Source organism: Balaenoptera borealis, assembly GCF_965194805.1.
Source record: "Balaenoptera borealis genome assembly, chromosome: 6".
In the NCBI taxonomy this organism is placed as follows: Eukaryota; Metazoa; Chordata; class Mammalia; order Artiodactyla; family Balaenopteridae; genus Balaenoptera; species Balaenoptera borealis.
In genome coordinates, this window is record NC_138863.1 from 61,397,185 (window position 1) to 61,418,846 (window position 21,662).

The following is a 21,662-nucleotide window of genomic DNA, read 5'->3' on the forward strand; positions in this document are numbered from 1 at the left end:
AACTGGCAAAAGAGGTTCTTTAGAAACACAGTTGGCCCTTGGTATGCTGGAAAGCAGTCATGAGTTTGCAGATTTTTTTTGGTCTTTGTCCACAGCAATTTACATTAAAAAAAATAGAAATATAGTTGATTTACAATATTGTGTTAGTTTCAGGTATACGGCAACATGAGTCAGTTATATATATGTATCTTTTTCAGATTATTTTCTATTATAGGTTATTACAAGATTTTTTTTTAATTTTATTTTTTTGGCTGTGTTGGGTCTTCGTTGCTGCATGCAGGCTTTCTCTAGTTGCGGCGAGCAGGGGCTACTCTTCGTTGTGGTGCACGGGCTTCTCATTGCAGTGGCTTTTCTTGTTGCGGAGAATGGCTCTAGGCACGCAGGCTTCAGTAGTTGTGGCACGCGGGCCCTAGAGTGCAGGCTTAGTAGTTGTGGCGCACAGGCCCAGTTGCTCTGCGTCATGTGGGATCTTCCCAGGCCAGGGATCGAACCCGTGTCCCCTGCACTGGCAGGCGGATTCCTAACCACTGCACCACCAAGTAAGTCCTATTACAAGATTTTGAATATAGTTCCCTGTGTTATACAATAAATCCTTGTTGTTTACTTTATTTACAGTAGTTTGTATCTGTTAATCCCATACTCCTAATTCCTCCCCCCATTTCCCCTTTGATAACCATAAGTTTGTTTGTGAGTCTGTTTAGTACATAGATTCATTTGTATTATTTTTTAGATTCCACATATTAGTGTTATCGCATAATACTTGTCTCTGTCAGACTTACTTCACTTAGTATGATATGCTCTAGGTCCATCCATGCTGCTACAAAAGGCAGTATTTCATTCTTTTTTCATAGCTGAGTAATATTCCATTGTATATATACTACATTTTCTTAAACCAATTGCCTGTTGATGGGCACTTAGGTTGCTTCCTTGTCTTGGTTATTGTGAATAGTGCTGCTATGAACACTGGGATGCATGTATCTTCTTGAATTAAGAAGATTAAAGTAATTTCGTCTTTTCTGGATATATGCCCAGGAGTGGGATTGCTGGATCATATGATAGTTCTATTTTTAGTTTTTTAAGGAACCTCCATACTGTTCTCCATAGTGGCTGCCCCAATTTACATTCTCACCAACAGCGTAGGAGTGTTCACTTTTCTTCACACCCTCTCCAGCATTTATTACTTGTAGACTTTTTGATGATAGCCATTCTGACTGGTGTGAGGTGATACCTCATTGTGGTTTTGATGTGCATTTCTCTAAAATTAGCAATGTTGAGCGTCTTTTCATGTGCCTATTAGCCATCTGGATGTCTTCTTTGGAGAAATGTCTCTTTAGGTCTTTTGGCCGTGTTTTTTTTTTTTTTTTAATTGAGTTGTATGAGCTGTTTATGTATTTTGGAAATTAACACCTTGTCAGTTGTATTGTTTGCAAATATTTTCTCCATTCCATAGGCTGTCTTTTCATTTTGTTGATGGTTTCCTTTGCTATGCAAAAACTTTTAAGTTTGATTAGGTCCCATTTATTTATTTTTGCTTTTATTTCTATTGCCTTGGGAGACTGATCTAAGAAAATATTGCTACGATTTATGTCCCAGAATGTTTTGCCTATGTTCTTTTCTAAAAGTTTTATGGTGTCATGTCTTGTATTTAGGTCTTAAAATCATTTTGAGTTTATTTTTGTATATGGTGTGAGGGAGTTTTCTAATTTCACTGATTTATGTGTAGCTGTCCAGCTTTCCCAACACCACTTGCTGAAGAGACTGTTTTCTCTCCATTGTATATTCTTGCCTCCTTTGTTGTAGATTAATTGGCCATAGGTGTGTGAGTTTATTTCTGGGCTCTTACTCTGCTCCATTGATCCATGTGTCTGTTTTTGTGCCAATACCATGCTGGGTTTGTTTTGTTTTGTTTTTAAAGGAATTCCTTTCTTTCTTTTTTTCTTTCTTTCTTTCTTTCTTTTCTTTCTTTCTCTCTCTTTCTCTTTCTCTCTCTCTCTTTCTCTCTCTCTCTCTCTCTTTCTCTCTTTCTCTCTTTCTTTCTTTATTTATGGCTGTGTTGGGTCTTCGTTTCTGTGCAAGGGCTTTCTCTAGTTGCAGCAAGCAGGGACCACTCTTCATCACGGTGCGCGGGCCTCTATCGCAGCCTCTCTTGTTGCAGAGCACAAGCTCCAGACGTGCAGGCTCAGTAGTTGTGGCTCACGGGCCTAGTTGCTCCGTGGCATGTGGGATCTTCCCAGACCAGGGCTCGAACCCGTGTCCCTTGCATTGGCAGGCAGATTCTTAACCACTGCGCCAACAGGGAAGCCCTACCATGCTGTTTTGATTACTGTAGCTTTGTAGTATAGTCTGAAGTCTGGGAGAGTTATGCCTCCAGCTTTGTTCTTTTTGCTCAGGATTGCTTTGGCAAATCTGGGTCTTCTTTGTTTCCACATAAATTTTAGGATTATTGGTTCTATGTGAAAAATGTCCTGGGTATTTTGATAGGGATTGCATTAAATCTGTAGAGTGCTTTAGGTAGTATGGCCATTTTAACAATATTAATTCTCCCAAAGATCATGGGATATCCTTCCATTTCTTTGAATCATCTTAAATTTCTTTTATCAATGTTTTATAGTTTTCAGTGTATAGGTCTTTCACCTCCTTGGTTAAGTTTATTCCTAAGTATTTTTTTGATGCAATTTTAAACAGGATTTTTTTTTTAAACTTTCTCTGATATTTCATTGTTAGTATAAAGAAATGCAACAGACTTCTGTATATTAATCATGTATCCTGCTACCTTCCTGAATTAATTTATTAGTTCTAATAGTTTTTATGTGGAGTCTAATTTAGGGTTCTCTATATAGAGTATCACATCATGCAGATTAATTTTGTTTGGCCATTTTGGAAAAACAGTTTGGAAGCTTCTTAAAAAGTTAAGCATATACCTAAACATATGACTCAGTCATTCCCTCCTTGGTATTCACCAAACAGAAATAACGTATACGTCTGTCCATAAAAATCTGTATGCAACTGTTCATAGTAGCTTTATAGTTGTAGTAGCCAAAAAAGGGAAATAACCCAAATGTACATTAACAGGTAAATGTATTAACAAATTGTGATTATATACATATAATAGAGTGCTACTCAGCAATAAGAAGAAATGAACTATTGATACATGCAACGCAGATGGATCTCAAAGTAACAACACTGAGTGAAGGAAGCCAAAAAAAAAAAGTACTTACTATGTGACTTCATGTATATAAAATTCTAGAACATTCAAACTAATCTAAAGTGACAATAACAGATTAGTGGTTGCCTTGGGAAGGGGGAGGGGAACAGAGAGGCAGGAGGGAGGGATTACAAGGAACAAGAGGAAACTTCTTGGGGTGATGGATGTATTCATTATCTTGATTGTGGCAATGGTTTCATGGATGCATACACATCAAAATTATCAAACTGTATTATTTAAATATGCATAGTTCATTGTATGTACATTATACCTCAATAAATTTGTTAAAAAAACTAAAAATTTACACATGGCAAGCAAACACATAATGTGCTTACTATCATTAGTTAATAAGGAAATATAAATTAAAACCACACAGAGATCTAATATAGTTACTGGGGAAAGGATAAAGGTTGTTTAATATGCTTTCCTATTAGCATCAAAAATTCACCTGATTTAGAAATAACATGAACTCATAATCATTATAGGGAAAGGTCATATTCTGTTTTATTACAATGTTTTGGGGCCATCCTGTCCAGCTCCAGCAGTCATGTGGAAACAGTCTGACATGTCCCTTTAGCAACCCAGGTTTTTCCTCGGATGTTGGTCTCCATTAAAGGCAAAAGGGTTCCTTGGTGAGCAATGTATTCCATGTTTGAGAAAGAATAACTCAACCTGAGTTTTAGGTTACCTTAACTATTATCACAAAGAAAGAATGTTTTCAGCAGTTCCTTGTGGGGGGTGGTGTTTAAAAAGATGAAGGGATATAGATCTGACAAGAGGGCTACTAGGCACAAGTATTATAGAAACAATCTAAGTATCAACTGGAAATGATTACACACCCACCAAAAATACTAAGATAAAAAAGACAATCACAAATGTTGGAGAAAATGTGGAGTAACGGTTAAGTCCCCATTGTTGAAGGCATGTAAAATGGTACAGTCCTTTGGAAAAAAGGTCTGGCAGTTTTTTTATGAAACTAAACATACACCTACCGTAGGACCCAATGATTCCATCCTTAGATGTTTCCTCAAGAGGAATAAAGACATGTGTTCACAAAAAAATTTGTATAAGAATGTTCATAGCAGCTTTATTCATAACAGCAAAAAAAGAAAAAAAAAAAAAGAGAAAAGTGGAAACAGCCCAGGTGTCCATCAACAGGAAAATGGAAAAAACAAACTGACATATTCATACAAGAGAATACTCAGCAATAAAAAGGAATGAACCAGTGACACAGGCAACATGAATTAATCTCAAAAACATGCTGAGTGAAAGACGCATTATGCTTTGCATTATTTCATTTCTATGAAGTTTTAGAATAGAAAAATTTAATCTGTGAGGCAAAATAATCAGAACAGTAGTTACATCTGGGAGTTGGGGTAGGGAATGACTGGGAAGGGGCATGAGGAAACTTTCTGGCATGATTGCAATGTTCTAAATTTTGAAAAGGGTTTGGGTTACACAGGTGTATGGATTTGGGAAAAATCAGCAAATTTATACTTAACATTTGTGCATTACACTGCATGTGAATGTACCTTAAAAATTAAAAAAATGAAACCACACTAAACCCTACTTAATGATATGCCTTTTGAAGTATTAGGGGGATATATACTGATGTCTGCAATTTATTTTGAAAAGCATCATAAAAATAACATGGATGGATAAGTAATAAAACATGTAGAATAAAATGTAGAATCCATGTGGTTGGTATTTGGGTATTTACTGTAAAATTCTCTCAATTTTGCTGTAAATTTGAAAATTTTTATAATAAAACAATTAGGAAAAGCCAGTTGGTCTTATCTTTCTATTATCTATCCTTGGCCTGAAATAAATTATTCTTTCTATAGGATAGAGACTCTATAGAAACACAGGGACCGGAAATTAGCCCTGCATAATCCCTGGGATTCTAAAAGGTAAGTCATACATGCAAACATTGTAAGAAAGGTAAGAAAATATATTAATATTGAAAAGAAAGCCAAGTTACATTAAGAGTAATTACTAATACTGGTGTTTATTATCACCACAAACAAGAGGAGAGTACCATTTTTTTGTACCTTTTTAAAAACTGACTTTTTTCAGCCATTGCATGAAGAGCCATCTTTTATGTCAAGTTATATACATGAATAGGCCAATTGTGTCTCATCCAAACTTTGTCCAAAATTTGGATACCTAATCATTTTTTAAAAAGACTTTTAAGCATTTTCCTATATACCCAATGTTATCATTGTTAATATGCTACATATGGGATAAAATAACATCCTTTGCCTTTGAGAGCTTTAGAGGAAATTTGGCATAAGTTTGTGTCAAACAAATCTGAATGTGTTTTCCATCTCTGCACTTATTAGTTGTAGGCCCTTGGGCAAATTAACTTCTGTAAGCCTCACCTTCCTCATTTTACAAATGAGGAAGAAAAATGGTAGTTCATACCTCATATGGTTATTTTGAATGTTAAGTGAGACAATTCATTTTACATGTATCACAGTGATTGGCAGATAGAAAGCACTCAATAAATATAAGTTATCATTAAGAAAAAAGTATGTACAAGAAACAAAACATTCAATTGATGGAAAAATGTGGAACAAAACCTTAGTTTTTTTAAATTGAACAGTATCATCTCCTCACATGGTAGTTCAAATAGCAACTATGATAGGGTTTGTTTTGTTTTCTCTCTGAGTTGTGAGAAACGTTTTAGAAAGTCAAAGAACAATAATCTTGCTGCACTGATACTGTGAGAATTCAGACTCTTAGATCAAAGAGAGAAATGCAGAAATATACCTCTCATCAGCTTAATATCTGGACCTGCTAAAAGAAGCTACCCTGTTTCACCCAATCTTGCATTAAACATTCAGAAATGTCACCCATAATGTCTTATGCCTGTCACTAGCACCTGTTAAGTAGGCTGGCACATAGTTAAAGCCTTTAAAACAGTCAGGTAGAGAGGGGGGTTAAGGAGGGGCAGGAGGATATTAACTACCACTTCCATATACCCTCAGGAGAACAGCAGTCTCATGTCTGGCAGGCGGCGGAATGAGCAGCTGCATGTCACTGTGGGGAGCTGGGAAGCCAATAATTTTGGGGGAAGCATGCTCTATTGTTTCCTGCTATGTCTGTTACCTGTGCATTTCCCACATTCTTTGCTATCTTCTTTATCTTTTGGCACCCTTTTTATTAACCTTCCTGTTAACAATCATGCAGTCCACATTCCCACATGGTGTTACAACTGGCTGAAACTAAGCAGTAGCAGCTTAATTCATTAAGCAGTAGCAGCTTGTCCCTTTAGTTGGGGCATAGCTCTATTTGTTACACTGTCCACAACTTCCTATTGTCTTTCACACTAGGTGCATTTCCTGCCTGGCCCATATGGCATGTGGATCCAGGTCTAGTTTGATTTGGGCAGCAGTGAGACAATAGGCGTTTCTTAGTGGTCAGTTCCTGTCTTGACTGGAAGTATTCCACCCAACCCTGCCCCCACCAAAAAAGCAGCCAGGAATCTCAGATAGTTCTCAGATGCCTTTCTGAACAGATGAGTTCCTTCATCAAAAGAAGGCAATGACTTAGAGAAAGGTAAACTCAACAAACCTGCTTTTTTAAAAAATCTGACAGGATTTAGTAAGTCTTAAGACATCCTTTTCTGAAACACTTTTGGAAATGGAGAGCAGGCTTTCTGCCTTTACATAGCACTGCATCTGCTTTGAAACCCACCATACTGGTTTCTTTTCTTTTCTCTGATATTTATCTATTTCCTCTTATCGAACTTGTGTTTCAAGATATAAATTCACTGGGCAGGACTATTTAGATATAGCTCATGTCTAGTTGGAAGTTTGGGGCAATATCTAGCACATCATAACTATTCAGCTATTCATAACTGTGCTTTGTAATCACAATCATGTCTCCAAAATACTCTGACTTCAAATATTATATTAAATAGTACTATTAAATATGCATGAAACGAGAATGGATTTTTCAACTAGTAGATATAAAAGTATTAGAATTTAATATACAAAGACAGTTTTATCATCTTGCTCATGAGGTAATCACTTTTACTTTCCCAAGTGGTTATTATACATAAGTGCAGATTCGGAAAGATTTATTTTTAGCCAACATATAAATATTTTCCCTTATTCTGAAATGTTAGCAATCTTCTTTTCTATTGCACAAAAGACAGTTTTAGGTTTGTTCCCTTTATTTTTTTTTAATTTATGGACTCTGCTACTAATTTCTAGACTTTTGGAATAGCTAACGCCTTTCTCTCACCAGCCCTGTTGATCATAATTAGCTTGAAATTTATCCGCAAACTTTAAGGGCAGAACAGGGCAGAATTCACATTGTTCTTAACATGGGATCAGGCCAAAACTGAAGGAAAAACTGGAGGCTTTTGATGTAAATCATCCAAGCTAAAATCCCATATTTTAATTTTAAATTTGAATCAGCAATGATTTTTACTGCTGTCTCCTCCCCTTCTATTTTTACTAGTTATTCTTTTGAGCCTGAATCAGAGAAATGTGCTAAACATGTGTATTGCAAGCAACTGGATTTTTCAAACAGGAACCACAAAGAAACATTTTCCTCCCTTTACTTGGGTTGCTTTTATTTAACATTCTGAAGAATGATTATATCTGAGTTCAAGGATCATATTTTGGTCAGTTCTAATAAAGAAGAAAAAATACTCATCTCACAGCTAAGATAGAGCCAAAACCTTTTCCTAGCTGCCAGTCAGTTTCCAAGCTAGTAAGAACTCCTGGGACTTTATCTACTCTTCTACGGGGAGCAGAGCTGGTACAACCCAGGATACCTTTATCTTATTGCCTACGTATGAAAATATTGCCTAAGCAGGATTGGAAGACTCACCAAATAAATAGAAGAGTGAAATGAACACAACACTCTTAGATGTATTAACAGCTAAACAGCCTACATATGAGAAAAAAAATTTCACTTACAGTTTGCTTGAAATCTTTTACATTAGCCTAACAGAAACACACACAAAAAAAACAATGGGAACATCAAACCAAGAGAATAAAACCATGGAAGAAAAGATAATTGGGGAACTATAGCCAATTCCTGATACTATATACAAATACAAAACATATATACATATATATATTTTTTAAACTGTGATGACACATTTTTGGCTCAAAGTATGCTTTCATATTATAGATCTCATTTTCCATCCTTAAAGTTTGGGTGAGAGGATACAGGATTTCTTGATTTCTTTCTGTATCTTTTGTATCTTTCTTTTTATCTCTCCCCCTTAGTTTTACCAATCAAAATCCCAGGCCATCCTTTAACAACCACGTTAAACACCTACTCATCAATGACCCTCTCCCAATAATTAGAATTAACCTCCTTCTCTGCTCTTCAATGTTTTATATTTGCATCACCACCCGCCTAAAAACTGCAAAATGCTAGACTTCTTGGGATGTCATTGTAAAAAATCTCTACATAAAATGAAGTCCTCACCACCCTGTATGGCAAGAGTTTAAAAAAGAAGTCACAGTGATCTGAAGTCAACACAAGACCTTTTCTGGAAAATACTGGAGAATATGCTATGCAGATAATAAAAAGGAGGACTGGACATGGCTGCTGGGGTGTTTGGCTAGAAGTCTCAGAAGTTACATCTCAAAATTTAAAACTATTGCAATCTTTTTTACAACTTCTGTTTGTGGTTTCTTCTTCTTCCCCAGGGTCACATACCATCTGGTAAACATAGCAGCTGAAGACCCTGCTGGGTTTTTGTTCTATGTGTAGTACCAAGTCTCTGTCAAAGTAAACTTCGTGGCTATATGTCTGTAACGAAAACACAGGCAAATGGAATCTCCTCTTCACATAATCATATTCACTACTGGGTCATTAAAATGTCACAGCGTCTATGCTAGGGATGTTCAAATATACACTTGGAGGCAACATAGCTGCCAGAAATAGTTTATTTTTCATTATTTGTGGATATGCAGACGACTTATGAGAAAAGCATTACACAAAATGTTGAGACTGAAAAGAGCCCTGGACTTAGGAGTCTGAACACCCAGATTCTATTGCCAACATTGCCACTATTTCACTTGTGACTGTGGGCAAGTTGCTAAATCTTTCAGGTTCTCCATTGATAAAACAATGATTGGGTAAAGTAACATCTACTGTTCTTTATAACTTTTATATTCTATAACACTTAGAAGAGCAAACACTTCCAAGAGTGCTTAAAAACCCTACATGCTTAGATTTGTCTCTATTAAATAACTGTGGGGATTCGATACAGTGTATTTTTATTTTTAAAAACATTACCAAACTTATAAAATGGGAGAAAACTAGACTATGGTAAGGAAATAGACAGCATGTCTCATGAAAAAAGCATAAAGCTTTATCTTTAAAGCCATTGGTAAGGAGGCATCCTCTACTCCCTAGAGGAGAAAGTCTAAAGAAGTACTCATTTTGTCCTGCATGTAGGATGATAACCTCTTCCATGTGGTCACTGGTATAGGTGAATCTGGACTGACATGAACACAGTAACATCTGTTCCAATAAATGTCACCTATAAAGGAAAGTCTTACAACTTTGTATTCCATGGACTCTACTCACCACATCCCATGACTCCACGAGTGGAATGCTTTTAAGTAAAGTTCCATATTCATTACAGTGGAAATCCAGGTGAGCTTTTCCTTCAGCATCTATTTGAGTAACAGCTACCACAGAAAGCAAATCCAACTCATCTTCATAGTCCACAATTTTGAAAGTCTTGGGGAATAGATGATAAGGCAAAAGAAAAGAGGGGCAAAATCCAGTTAGGATTATTTCTACATTTGTGGCTTAACTATTATTTATAAAAATATGTAGAAAGAAAAATGAATGGGTGGGAGCATAGATAGAAATGTGTCTCCACTTATCTGCCTAGTAAAACATCAGTCTCAAGATTTTTAAGACTCAAGAAGTATCCTACAGATTTTGATGAACACAACCAAGTCTATGTAGGTCTCAGCCAAAGTATAACTGAAATTCTCTATTATGACAGCAAGCCACAGTGTCTCCAAATGTGAAAGAGGTATTCAACTGCTGACACTGATAGGTGTGTTCACTGGTTTCCAGATAGGACTAAATATATGAAACTCAGTTCTGAAACCTCAAGACTGCCCACTGTGCTCAGAAGGTTCTCATAACAGAAAAACACAAGTCATTTCAAGAAGAACTGATAGCCCATCATATACTATTTATGACCCTATTTGCCATCCTTTTTTAAAAAAACCCTTTCTTAGGGAATTCCCTGGTGGTCCAGTGGTTAGGACTCCGTGCTTTCCATCCCTGGTCGGGGAACTAAGATCCTGTAAGCCATGTGGCGCAGAAAAAAAAAAACCTTTTTGGTTCCCTAAAGAAAGCAAAAATGGCTGCTTATACTTGAGGGAGAATATTAGGAACAGAAATCCAACCCACAGAACAGGACTGGGATAAGAGACGTTAGTTAGAAATGATTAAAGATGGTAAAGACATTAAGAGAGAAAAAGCTAACCCCAGAACTCTGTCTCAAGGAAGAAAACCTGGGACTCCAACAGCCTCATGGGGAAGCAGATCTATGCTCACCCTTCCAGGGATGGCACATCTTGACAGGCACAGCAAGTTTCTCTTAATCACCAAATACTAACCCTTCACTCACACTTGGTCAAACTGCTTTTTAATCCATTTACATTTTCTGCCTTTACCACCTATGACATAAAAATTTACGTAGATTTATTACCAGTGATTCCTTTTAGTTTACTTTTTGCCTTTATCTTACCTTGGTCAAACTTCAAAAGGTGACTTCTTGCCTGAGTGTCAGTAATTTTATAGATTTTAGTCACAACCCCTTTCAACTTTTCCTTTACAGGTGAAAAGTTTTTGTTTCCTAATCTCACAATGTAGAGTATCTTTCTCTTTGCTACTACCTTCTCCCTTCTTAATTATTCTTGCTACCTTTTGGTAATTTTGGTATGTTTTTCTTGAATACAGTTTTACATACAGGGTAGGAAGCCTTCTGCTTTGTTCTCAATGGTTCAAAAGAATAAATATATATTTGGTTCCAAAGAATATGTATTTTTTCTTTTTTGAGAGTAGCCACATACTGTGCCACCTCCAACCTATTTTAAAAGATTTTCAAAAACTATCCTTAGAGGGCTGGCTACTCAATATTTCTACCTAGAAATGGTCATATGAACTATATAGTTATATAGAGTCTAAAGGGATTCAGTATTTACGCAAAGGCTATATACTTGAAGTATGAACACTTTGAGTTGATTTCATGAGTAATTCCAGTGCTTTTTTTTTTTAAAGAAAAGGATAAAAATGTATTAGCTTAGTGACTGGCAATGTCAAGTTGAGACCAAAGGCTGAACTGATTTACCACACCCTTACACCCTCCTCCTCTGGCTCATGAACATTAACAAATACATCTATGTCTAGTAAGTGAAAAACAAGGCAAAAGCCATAGTTATCAAGATATAACTCAATAATTTTCTATTAAGAGATTGCCCGAGGAAGTGTGCACATCAACAAAACAACAAGCTAATAATAGTGTTTTCAAATTATTTCGGTCCTATGAAATCTTCTGCAAACAAAATCTTAAGAATAATTCCAATATGAAAAGAGAGGAGACAGAGACACATTGGTTCAAATAGCACACACAATCCTACAGACTAAGGTTGCATGGAGCTTCCCAACCTCTACCCCAGGGCAAGTTCATACAAGCTTGGTTTATTATTTCTGGCTAAAGTAATACCTCTTGTTCTGGGTCATCATCCAGAAGGTTAAAGCTTTTTTTTACCACCCGTCCAGAAGCTGTAACAGTGGGTAAGTTTTCATTCTATCATATGGAGAGAAATAAAAATATATGACAAGTCCTATTATGTAGTCAATGGCAAAACTGTATTAACGAATTTGTTAACTAACCAACCCTTCCCTAACATCCACAATTCTTTCCTCAACTGAGAAAATTCTGAACCAGATTTTGGATCCTCCAATTAATAAAAATACTTTATTATGGTAAAGTTTTTAATGGATAAAATACCAAAATAGAAATACAAAGGTTACACATTTGCTACTTCACCTGCCCTTCTGATTTTTGCCTTAGTATAGTACAGCAAATAAACAGTCGATCTGCTTTTGGAAATTTCCCTCTGCATGATTTTCTTCAGGCTCTTAATTTGTATGCTAAAGGCAAAGAACCATTTGGAGTTAAAGAATGGTGTGTAATTTTTTAAAGTTTATATCTAACCTTTCTTACCCTAAGTTTGCACAATTAATTAAACCCAAAGGTTGATAATTCATCAATAAAAACTTAAAGAGAAATCCAGAAAGGAAACAGAAATAAGCAAAAGATAAAGTCAATATAATCAACTCTCTTCAAATCTCATAGATATTATACATGGGGCTAAGACTAGCTACCCATGTAGACAAAATGAACAGACTTTTATAGGACTGTGCTTTTCTTTTCTGCCACACTAAAAGATAAATACATTTGCATATTATATTCTTATATAGAAAGACAGTGATATACAAAGGATTTTAAAGTACTCCTGACTTACTTTGTTCTTCTCCCTGTTGGCCAAAATGACAAAATCTTCAGAGATCTGATGCTGGGCACTATTATTTTCTACTTCACTTAGCTTTAAAACTCTGAAAAGGTAAAAAGGATTCTAAGAACCTAAGACCTCAACACACCATCAAAGTGTCAAAGTTGAACTACTGAAAAGAAACTTAACAAATGAAAATTATAGTAACAACACCGAGTTAGTTCTCTTCTCCTCCTGATTAGTCCAAAATATTAATGTCTGATAACTTAAGTGTCCATAAATTTCTTCAAATTTAGAGATTATGTTAAACAGAAAAACAGGATATGTGACAACCGGTGCTATTGAAGTAGGTAATGCAGCAGCTTGCTGATAGTCCTTACACTATCTTCCAAACTGGCTTAATAAAAGTTACTCTAAAGAACCTCCTCTCTACCAGCCTGCAGCAGGTCTTCAACATTTCAGCTTTAACAATGGCAGTATAGTAGATATTTACATTTTTATTTCTGAAGATAGAATGAGGTATCAATGAACAACACTCAGAGTTAAATATAATATAGACTGGATTAGCAACTAAGTTCTAAACCGAGAGTTTTCATGGTAGAATAATATTTTAAAACTGCAAATGACTTAATACTTTTCTTTTTAAAGAATTTACATTTTAGGGCTTCCCTGGTGGCGCAGTGGTTGAGAATCTGCCTGCCAATGCAGGGGACACGGGTTCAAGCCCTGGTCTGGGAAGCTCCCACATGCCGCGGAGCAACTAAGCCCGTGAGCCACAACTACTGAGCCTGCGCGTCTGGAGCCTGTGCTCCGCAACAAGAGAGGCCGCGACAGTGAGAGGCCAGTGCACCGCGATGAAGAGTGGCCCCCGCTCGCCGCAACTAGAGAAAGCCTTCGCGCAGAAACGAAGACCCAACACAGACAAAAAATAAATAAATAAATAGATAATTAAAAAAATAAAAAGAATTTACATTTTAAATTCCTTAATTAGTTATCTTAATTAGTGCCAATATTTAAGAGTGCCTATCTTTTAAAACCTAGCAAAAGGGCACACACTCTTTGTGGACCTTATTTTCTTAAACTCAAACTAATATAAAAGATGTGTGGTAACAAACATTAAGAGTAAGGTTTATTAAAGCTGACCATAGGGGCTTCCCTGGTGGCGCAGGGGTTGAGAATCTGCCTGCCAGTGCAGGGGACACAGGTTCGAGCCCTGGTCTGGGAAGATCCCACATGCCGCGGAGCGACTAGGCCCGTGAGCCACAATTACTGAGCCTGTGCGTCTGGAGCCTGTGCTCCGCAACAAGAGAGGCCGCGATAGTGAGAGGCCCACGCACCGCGATGAAGAGTGGCCCCCACTTACCGCAACTAGAGAAAGCCCTGGCACAGAAACGAAGACCCAACACAGCCATAAATAAATAAATAAATAAATAAATTAAAAAAAAAAAAAAAAAAGCTGACCATACTTTTTATGACTTTTTATAAAAGTTCATAATCTTTTTTCATTAAGTCCCTTCATCCTCCTTATAACTGATCCAGAGTAGACTAATTATCATGAAGCATACGAAATAAAGAATGCAGACACTACTCTTCTTATTCAACAAATACTTACTGAGCACCTACTCTGTACTAAGACCTGTGCTCAGTGCCAGGGTTACAGGTGTCAACAAGACAGACTCTTTCCCTGTCATGGAGCTCATGATTCCCATCCTAGATATTTAAACAGGTAATCACACAAATAATTTAAATTGCTGTAAGTGCTACAGAAGATTACATAGTGGGTACAGTGAAAATATGATGGGGCAGCTAATCTAATGAAGGGTGCCAGGGAAGCACTCTTTGAAAAAGGGACATTTAAGGGGGCATAAAATATGAATAGAAATTAGGCAAAACAGGTAGGGGAAACAGACTTCAAATAGAGGGAACAGGTCCTCAGCTTTGTGAAAAGACAGCATGCCTAAAGTAAACTGAGTGGGAGGAATCTTTTAGACCAGCTAAGTATGTTGGTCTTTATCTTAAGTGCAATAGGAGGTCATAAAAAGGTTAAAGCAGAATTCACTTGGTTAGGTTTTTGTGTTTGTTAATGTTTCTAAAAATCACTCTAGCTGCTGGGAAGAAAACAGACTTAAAGAGTAAAAAGTAGATTCTTGGAGTCCTGTAAGAAGGCAACTATTATAGTCTAGGCTAGTGATGACAATGGTCTGACCAAGGTGGTGACAGTGGCCAAGGGCAGAAAGAGGCAGATTTAAGAAATGTTTAGTAGCAAAATAAACTGGATTGATGGGATATATGGTACGTGTGAGTGTGTGTGTGTGTGTGTGTGTGTGTGTGAGAGAGAGAGAGAGAAAATGCAAGTGAGTGTTTAAGTACACATATACTGATGAAAGACAAGAAGGTAAGAAAGTGTCAAGAATGATTCCAGACTTATGACATAAGCTTAGATGAGAGATTTGTGCTAAGAAAAATTTTGGAGTTTTGGTGTATACATGATCTTTAAAGCCAAGGGAATAAACAGGAGAATCAAGCAGACAGGGAATGAAGGGTGAGAAAAGAGTGTCGAAGTCCTGAGGACTTAGAGTCTGAGTAGAAGAGGAAGAACGTGAATGGATACTAAGAAAGACAGATCAGAGAGGGAAGAAAATATTCAGGAGCACTGTGGTGTCAGGGAAGCCAAATGAAGAGTGTTTCAAGGAAGGAGAGGTCAACTGTGTGGAAGATGTGGGTAAACCAAATACAACAAGATTTACTTCAAACAACCTGCTGCTTCTCCAGCAGTAAGGCTGTCTTTTAGAACAAAGGTAAATCATCTCTCTCATTGATCTTGGAGAATGAATTAAGACCTGATGAGGATGAACCAATATGTAATCTCCTTTTCCTCACACGTCATCAATCATCCAACAAAGAACTTACTCAAATGTAATATTTACAAACAGTAATGATGAGGTTGAAAGAATAAAGTCAGGTTTTCTAGATGCCATTCTCTGAGGAAGCACCCCACAACAAGCTAATTATTTCCACAATTTGCTCAGTAGTTAGCTGGCAAAAATAAAGATGCCAATAAATACTACCAAAGGCTACTTTTATCTTTAAAGTAACTAAGGAAAATACTCACTTGACCTGATTTGGGCCAACATGTATTATTCTACCAGAAGTATCAGGATGGAAATAGATCCAGTCAGATTCTAGAGAACAACACTCCATTTCTTGGACCCCGTTTTTTGCCTGAAGTTGGAACAAAATATTGAAAATAAAAATTAAGGAAAAATAAAATAATTTTTCAAATCCAGCATCAGTGATAGATCAGTAAGTCAAAAGTAAAGGAAGAGAAAACATTAACCAGCTTAACTGGGATGTGTATTAGGGCTGAATTAGGACACTCAAACTTGAGAAATCCAGAACATTTAAATTCAGAAATTTCATAGATGCACCATGCACTATATATTATAGCTCACAAATAAGAAGTTACCATAACTCAAGCACCTAATGTATGTCTGGCACTGCATTAGATGTTTTATACTCAATATTTCTTTTGATCTCAGCAATACTTGAAGCATATATTGCTATCCCCATCTTATGGATGAGGAAACTGATGCACAAAGAGGATAAATCATTTGCTTAGTATTCTGCACCTACTAAACAGCAGATTAGACTCCAAAGTCCACGGATTTTCCATTACTTAACTCTGCCATAATTATGTACATGCAGTCCCCCACAACATCCTTCTCCCTTCCCTATCCTCAACAAACTGTCAATCAGAAGAGTAGATAGCACAAAAATAAACATGCAACCAAACAGGTCATATAATCTCCTTGCAAAAGTCAGATTTTAAACTCTAATGCTGAGGAAACGGTCTAATACTGCTTAGCACTTAAGGTAAGTAGAGAGATTGATTTCATAGTAGTATATTTAGACATTAAAATAAAGAAAAGATACCTCCATATGTGATCACATACGTAATAAATGTTTTACCTTACACACAGGAGCACTGGGGACTAATACCAGCATGGATACATTAACTTCACTGGCTTTATCCAAGTCATTTAAATTAATTTTTCCAATGTAAAATGAAATGATGTCATCTTCCCTATTAGATACTCATAAAAGTTTCTGACATATAAAATTATTAATTCCATTAGCATATACTGACAGGACACTATGTTTAAGGTATCACACTAGGCACTAAACATAATCCTTGTCATCAAGAAGCTCATATTCAACAAGGGAGATATTGAAACAGAAATAGAATAAGGCAGTGTAGAAAACAAAGTGGTCAAGCTATGCACAGGATATTATCAAGCATCCAACCCAGGTAAGCAGAATTTCAGGAGCCTGAACTCTGCCTTGAAATGAGAATAAAGTGGCTAGAAAGAAGAGACAGCAAAATCAAAAGCACAGAAGTGTTGATCCATTTAGCATGTATATCCACAAACACGAGTAGCAGATAAAATTAAATTCAGAAGTAGAGTGTCCAGCCATGAGACTGGACAGGTAGGCTGGGGTTACATCACAAGTGCTTTGTATGCCATGCTTTTTTAAAAATTGGAATTTAACACATTTTAGGTATCAAATTAGCACGTGCATTTTAATTTTTCAAGAATTTTTATAAGTATCCTAACGATTTCTAATAGAAATGGTGGTATTACTGCATTTTACATATAAGAAAATCAATACAATTAAACATCTTGGTTGCAACCACTAAAACTAATGTGTACATTTTGGCATTAGCTCCAAAGGCTCCTTTGTTTAATATAAAACTTTTTTATGCTGTGTATGTATGTATGTGTGTGTATGTATATATATATATATATATATATATATACACACATACACACACACAAAAAAAACCCCATAGCTTTCTTTCTTTAGGAGACTATTCTCTTCATTATAATATCTAAATACAACATGCAAAAGAAACATTATCTCTCTTTGTGTTAAATACTAGGCAGCATTATTATCAGCTTCTGTAGTTTTTATTATTTGCTCAAATGCTAGTTTAAAGCTCAGTTTAATAGAAAGCTATGAATCATTTTCTGAATTCTTCAGTTTGCCTACATATATGTTTTTGGGTTATCTATTTTTCTGACAGGTGGGGAGGTAATGCACATATGCATCATTAAGGTAATATCACTTCAACAAAGTTGTCCAGCAAAAGGACTGAAAACTCCCCTGGATTTAGCAATTATTTATAAATATGTTGAAATAAGATCTGACTAAATGTTATAATCAGTAATCATACAAGGAGAATACCTGACAGGCATGCTTGATGTAGATGTTGAAGGCCATTTTGTACACACACATAAAGAATATGTATTATCAGTTCTTATATAAGAATATCTACTAAATGTCTAGAATGTGAACTGTGCAGGGTTTGACTAGATAGAAAAGTTCAGCAAAAAAGAGATGTGACAGGTCCTGGTGGCTGAAGGATGTCCACTGCTGGGAGGTGAATAATCAAACCACAGACTTGCGGGAAACAGTCCCCATTTGTAAAAGAGGATGTCACTGGGCTGGGCCAAACAGGAGCTCCCACATGTGATAGGTTAATGAGAAAATGGAAGGGAAGAATGCTCCTGCAAAAAGACAAAAAAAAAAAAAAAAAAAACTAGAACACACTATACACCATGTTCCCTGGTGGCCATGACATCAAAGGAAATAGATAAATGGACCCAAGACTGTGTACGTCTTCAGTGTGGTGAAAGGTGACCTGTGACTCTCAAAGCCACTGGGTCCAACAGTGACTGATGGAGAAAGATTCTGGAAGAGAAGGGTATGGAATAAGCTGAGTCTGCCTCATAAAAAGTTCATTTGATGTATCAAGAGGCTCCAGAAATAAACTAAACTAAATCAGCAATATAAAACAAAGATAGAACCCCCCTCCTCTGTGCACTCACTCTTGCACTCATCTCAATCACTGTACTTAACGGACTGCATCTTATTTCCCTACACATTCTTTTGAGAGTGTAAGCAACTTGTGGGAAGGGAATGTGTCCCCAGCCAAGTCTGGCACACAGTAGGCCCTCAATAATGTTTATTAAATGATAAATCAATGCCTAAGTCATTTTAAAAAAGAAAAAAAAGAAAAATTAACTCAAGGGGTAATTTTTTGTCTATTGTCTTGCCATATACCCTTTCTTTCTATTCTGCCATATATAACTTTAAAATATCCTTGAAAACTCAAAGTGTTTCAGTGTTTATACTGTGACCAACAGAGTTCTATCTGGTTCTGCTCTGGAAAGCCAAGAGCAACAAACCATGAAGAAGCAGAACCAACTACACATTCCACCAGTAATTTCAGAGGCAGCCTGAATACATTCCATCAACGATTCCCATTATGCAGCTTCAGAGATGTTTAAATGGGATCAAGGAGATGGTAAGGAGAAAAAACCTAATAAATCTTTGGTGCCCTGAGAATTTTCAAATGTTAATGTTTCAAATTCTGGGTAGCACATACAAGTGTTTGCTATATTCTTTGTACTCTCCTGTACTTTACGTTGTTTACAAATTATTAATACAAACAAATAAAAAAGTAATTCTTAGGAATGTGGACCTATTAGAGAAGTAGAGAATAAAGAATTTCTGGTATAAATTTACTACTGAAGTCTGACCACCTTGATTTACCAAGGAATTGTCCTTTAGGGCACAAATATGGAAAACTCCTTTTTGTTTCTTCTTATTAGGTGTGATGATGTAGTGCCAAGGATGGCCTCCAATCTGAAAAGCATTCTCCAGGGAGGACACCTCAAAGAGCAGTGGTGGTGTATCTGCAGAGATGGGCAAAAGGAATGTATTAGCTTCTTTATTCTGGTAGCCTTGGAACATTCATTAACCGAACTCAACCTTTCTTTGCACGCATCATCTATGAACTTCCACTAATGAAAAATTACTATGTTCAAGGCAAGAAAATACAATCAGGAAAGAGGATTATTGCTTATTTCTATAGCCTTAAGAAAAGAAAAAGCTGGTAGGAAACAGCTGTTAGGTTATGAGTCAACTTTCTAGACATCTGTTTTCAGGATATGTGTGACATGCAGCTGAACGGAGATAAAAAATGGGCTGAAGGTGCTTATGATGGCAGAAATGACAAAGTGTATCTAACAAAAGCAGCTGCCATTTAATAAGCACCTGCTATCTACAAGGCTTGGTTAGATACTATTTCCAACTCTCCTAACAATCCAACAAGGTATTAGGTCTAATACTTCCTTCAAATGTGAGGAAGAGAACATTCATATTCTAGACTAACAGGTTATACTTAGCAAACTTTACAAAAGAAGTGTTGTTTAAGATTTCCACTTCAGAAATAATGAAAAGTAACCACTTAGGATGGGTCCTGTTACAGTGGAAGCTTTATCAAAGGATAGCCACTACTACTAGTATAATCACTAGACAAGTTAATTTTAAGGTAGTTTAGATACATCCAGTCAGTCACTGTCTGTTGGAGACTGACAACACAAAAGAACTATCTGTTAGTGCTTCCAAGTCTTCTTCTTTGATGACAATTAATTTTATATAGAGCATAACAGACTTACTTTTGGAGACATGTATAAACGGAAGGTAGTGCTGCTTATGAAGTCCAGAATTCCTTTGGGGCAGCCCTTCTGAAATACCACATGGTCTGTTTGTGAAGGTGACTAATCAGAGTCCTTTGTTTATGCCTCTAACTTGAGAGTTTAATCTTTGGCTTATGAGGCCACCACTGTCAGTAAAGGGACTTGTTTTAGGGAGACCATTCACTCAAAAAATCACATGTTACATATAGAAGTGTGTGCCTTATTAGGCTTCTTCATAAGGGCAATTTACTACTTAAAGCTATACAAAGGAGAACAACAAATAATGAAAAGTGACTACACAAACTGAGAATCTTGAGGAGAAAGAAGAGATAGGTGTAAACATATCAAGTATATTTAAAGTACCTTTTTTGTAAAACCTTTTAAGAGAAGGGTAATATTCTTAATATATAAAGAAATCTTTTTTAAGTAATAAGAAAATTATGGACACCCCAATAGAAAAATGGGCAAAGGACATCAGTCGGTAAATTGTGAAAGATACATAAACATCATGTGTGATACTATGGTGGCTACCAAATGATGGTGGATGAGGAAAAGAAGAATTATAAAGAGAAAAAAATACAATTAGAGTTTGAATTTGGGGTTAAAAATTTAAGTAGGTATGTTGTAGAGAATATAAAATAGGAATTCAAAATAGAAAAAAAAAATCAATGCAAAAAGATGTATTTAAAAAGAAATACTTTTCCCAGCAGTTGCTAAAAATCGCCCAAAAGCAGCAGCAGGACTCTGCTCACCACAACCCTGGTGGGTCCCCATTAGCCCCAAGAGCCCAAATTTTGATCTCTAATACTATTCTCAATTGAAAGGGCCTAGGAGTTCTCAGAGAATGGCTGATTCCATGTCTTGTGATGAGGAAATTTTAGGATCATTAATAATTACAGGAGCATTCTTATACTATTTATAATCACAGAAAATTAAAAACAACCTAAATGTCCATTGTAAACTGGTTAAATAAATTTACAGTTCATGCATATAATGGTACATAAGTCCAGATCTTAAAACCTTGAGGAGCTTAGCGTGTGCACACATATACACAGGACCACTCTTTGGCAAAGGTAATATAAGTACTGCATTCAAAAAGCATCAGAAGAAATATAATGAAAACTAAGTTTTCCTTCCATCTGTATCCCTCAAAGATAACTACTATTTATCAGTTTTCTGTGTGCCCTTCCAGATATTTCAAGCAATCCTAAAGGCATATACTCATATATCTATACTTTTAATATATGCATATGAATACTTAACACAAATGAGGTTTTTTATATACATGGTTTTGCACTCCTTTTTTTACTTACTAATATATATTGGAAACTTCTCTATACCAGTGCAAAAAGAATTCCTGTTTCTTTTTAACAATTAAGTTTATGACAT

At 36.2% G+C, this 21,662-nt stretch overlaps 2 protein-coding genes across 3 annotated transcripts in view; both read right to left on the bottom strand.

Annotated features, from left to right (window-relative positions):
• The window catches only part of CYBRD1 (cytochrome b reductase 1), an 87,716-nt gene extending 77,922 nt beyond the window's left edge, over nt 1-9,794 (bottom strand). The window contains exon 1 of the mRNA XM_082395437.1: nt 9,770-9,794. Within this exon, the coding sequence (XP_082251563.1) occupies nt 9,770-9,779 (10 nt within the window). The 5' untranslated portion in view covers nt 9,780-9,794. The remainder of the gene's footprint in view (nt 1-9,769) is intronic.
• Nucleotides 1,303-21,662, bottom strand: part of DCAF17 (DDB1 and CUL4 associated factor 17) — a 39,100-nt gene continuing 18,740 nt past the window's right edge. Inside the window, exons 9-14 of one of the 2 annotated variants that reach the window (XM_082395413.1) lie at nt 19,345-19,487; nt 15,839-15,948; nt 12,739-12,829; nt 11,934-12,017; nt 9,770-9,925; nt 1,303-8,986 (exon numbers count right to left, since the gene is read on the bottom strand). In XM_082395413.1, the coding sequence (XP_082251539.1) occupies nt 8,819-8,986; nt 9,770-9,925; nt 11,934-12,017; nt 12,739-12,829; nt 15,839-15,948; nt 19,345-19,487 (752 nt within the window). In that variant the 3' untranslated portion in view covers nt 1,303-8,818. Of the gene's footprint in view, nt 8,987-9,769; nt 9,926-11,933; nt 12,018-12,738; nt 12,830-15,838; nt 15,949-19,344; nt 19,488-21,662 lie in introns of those variants that run through there. The other variant, XM_082395414.1, reaches the window with a different exon arrangement.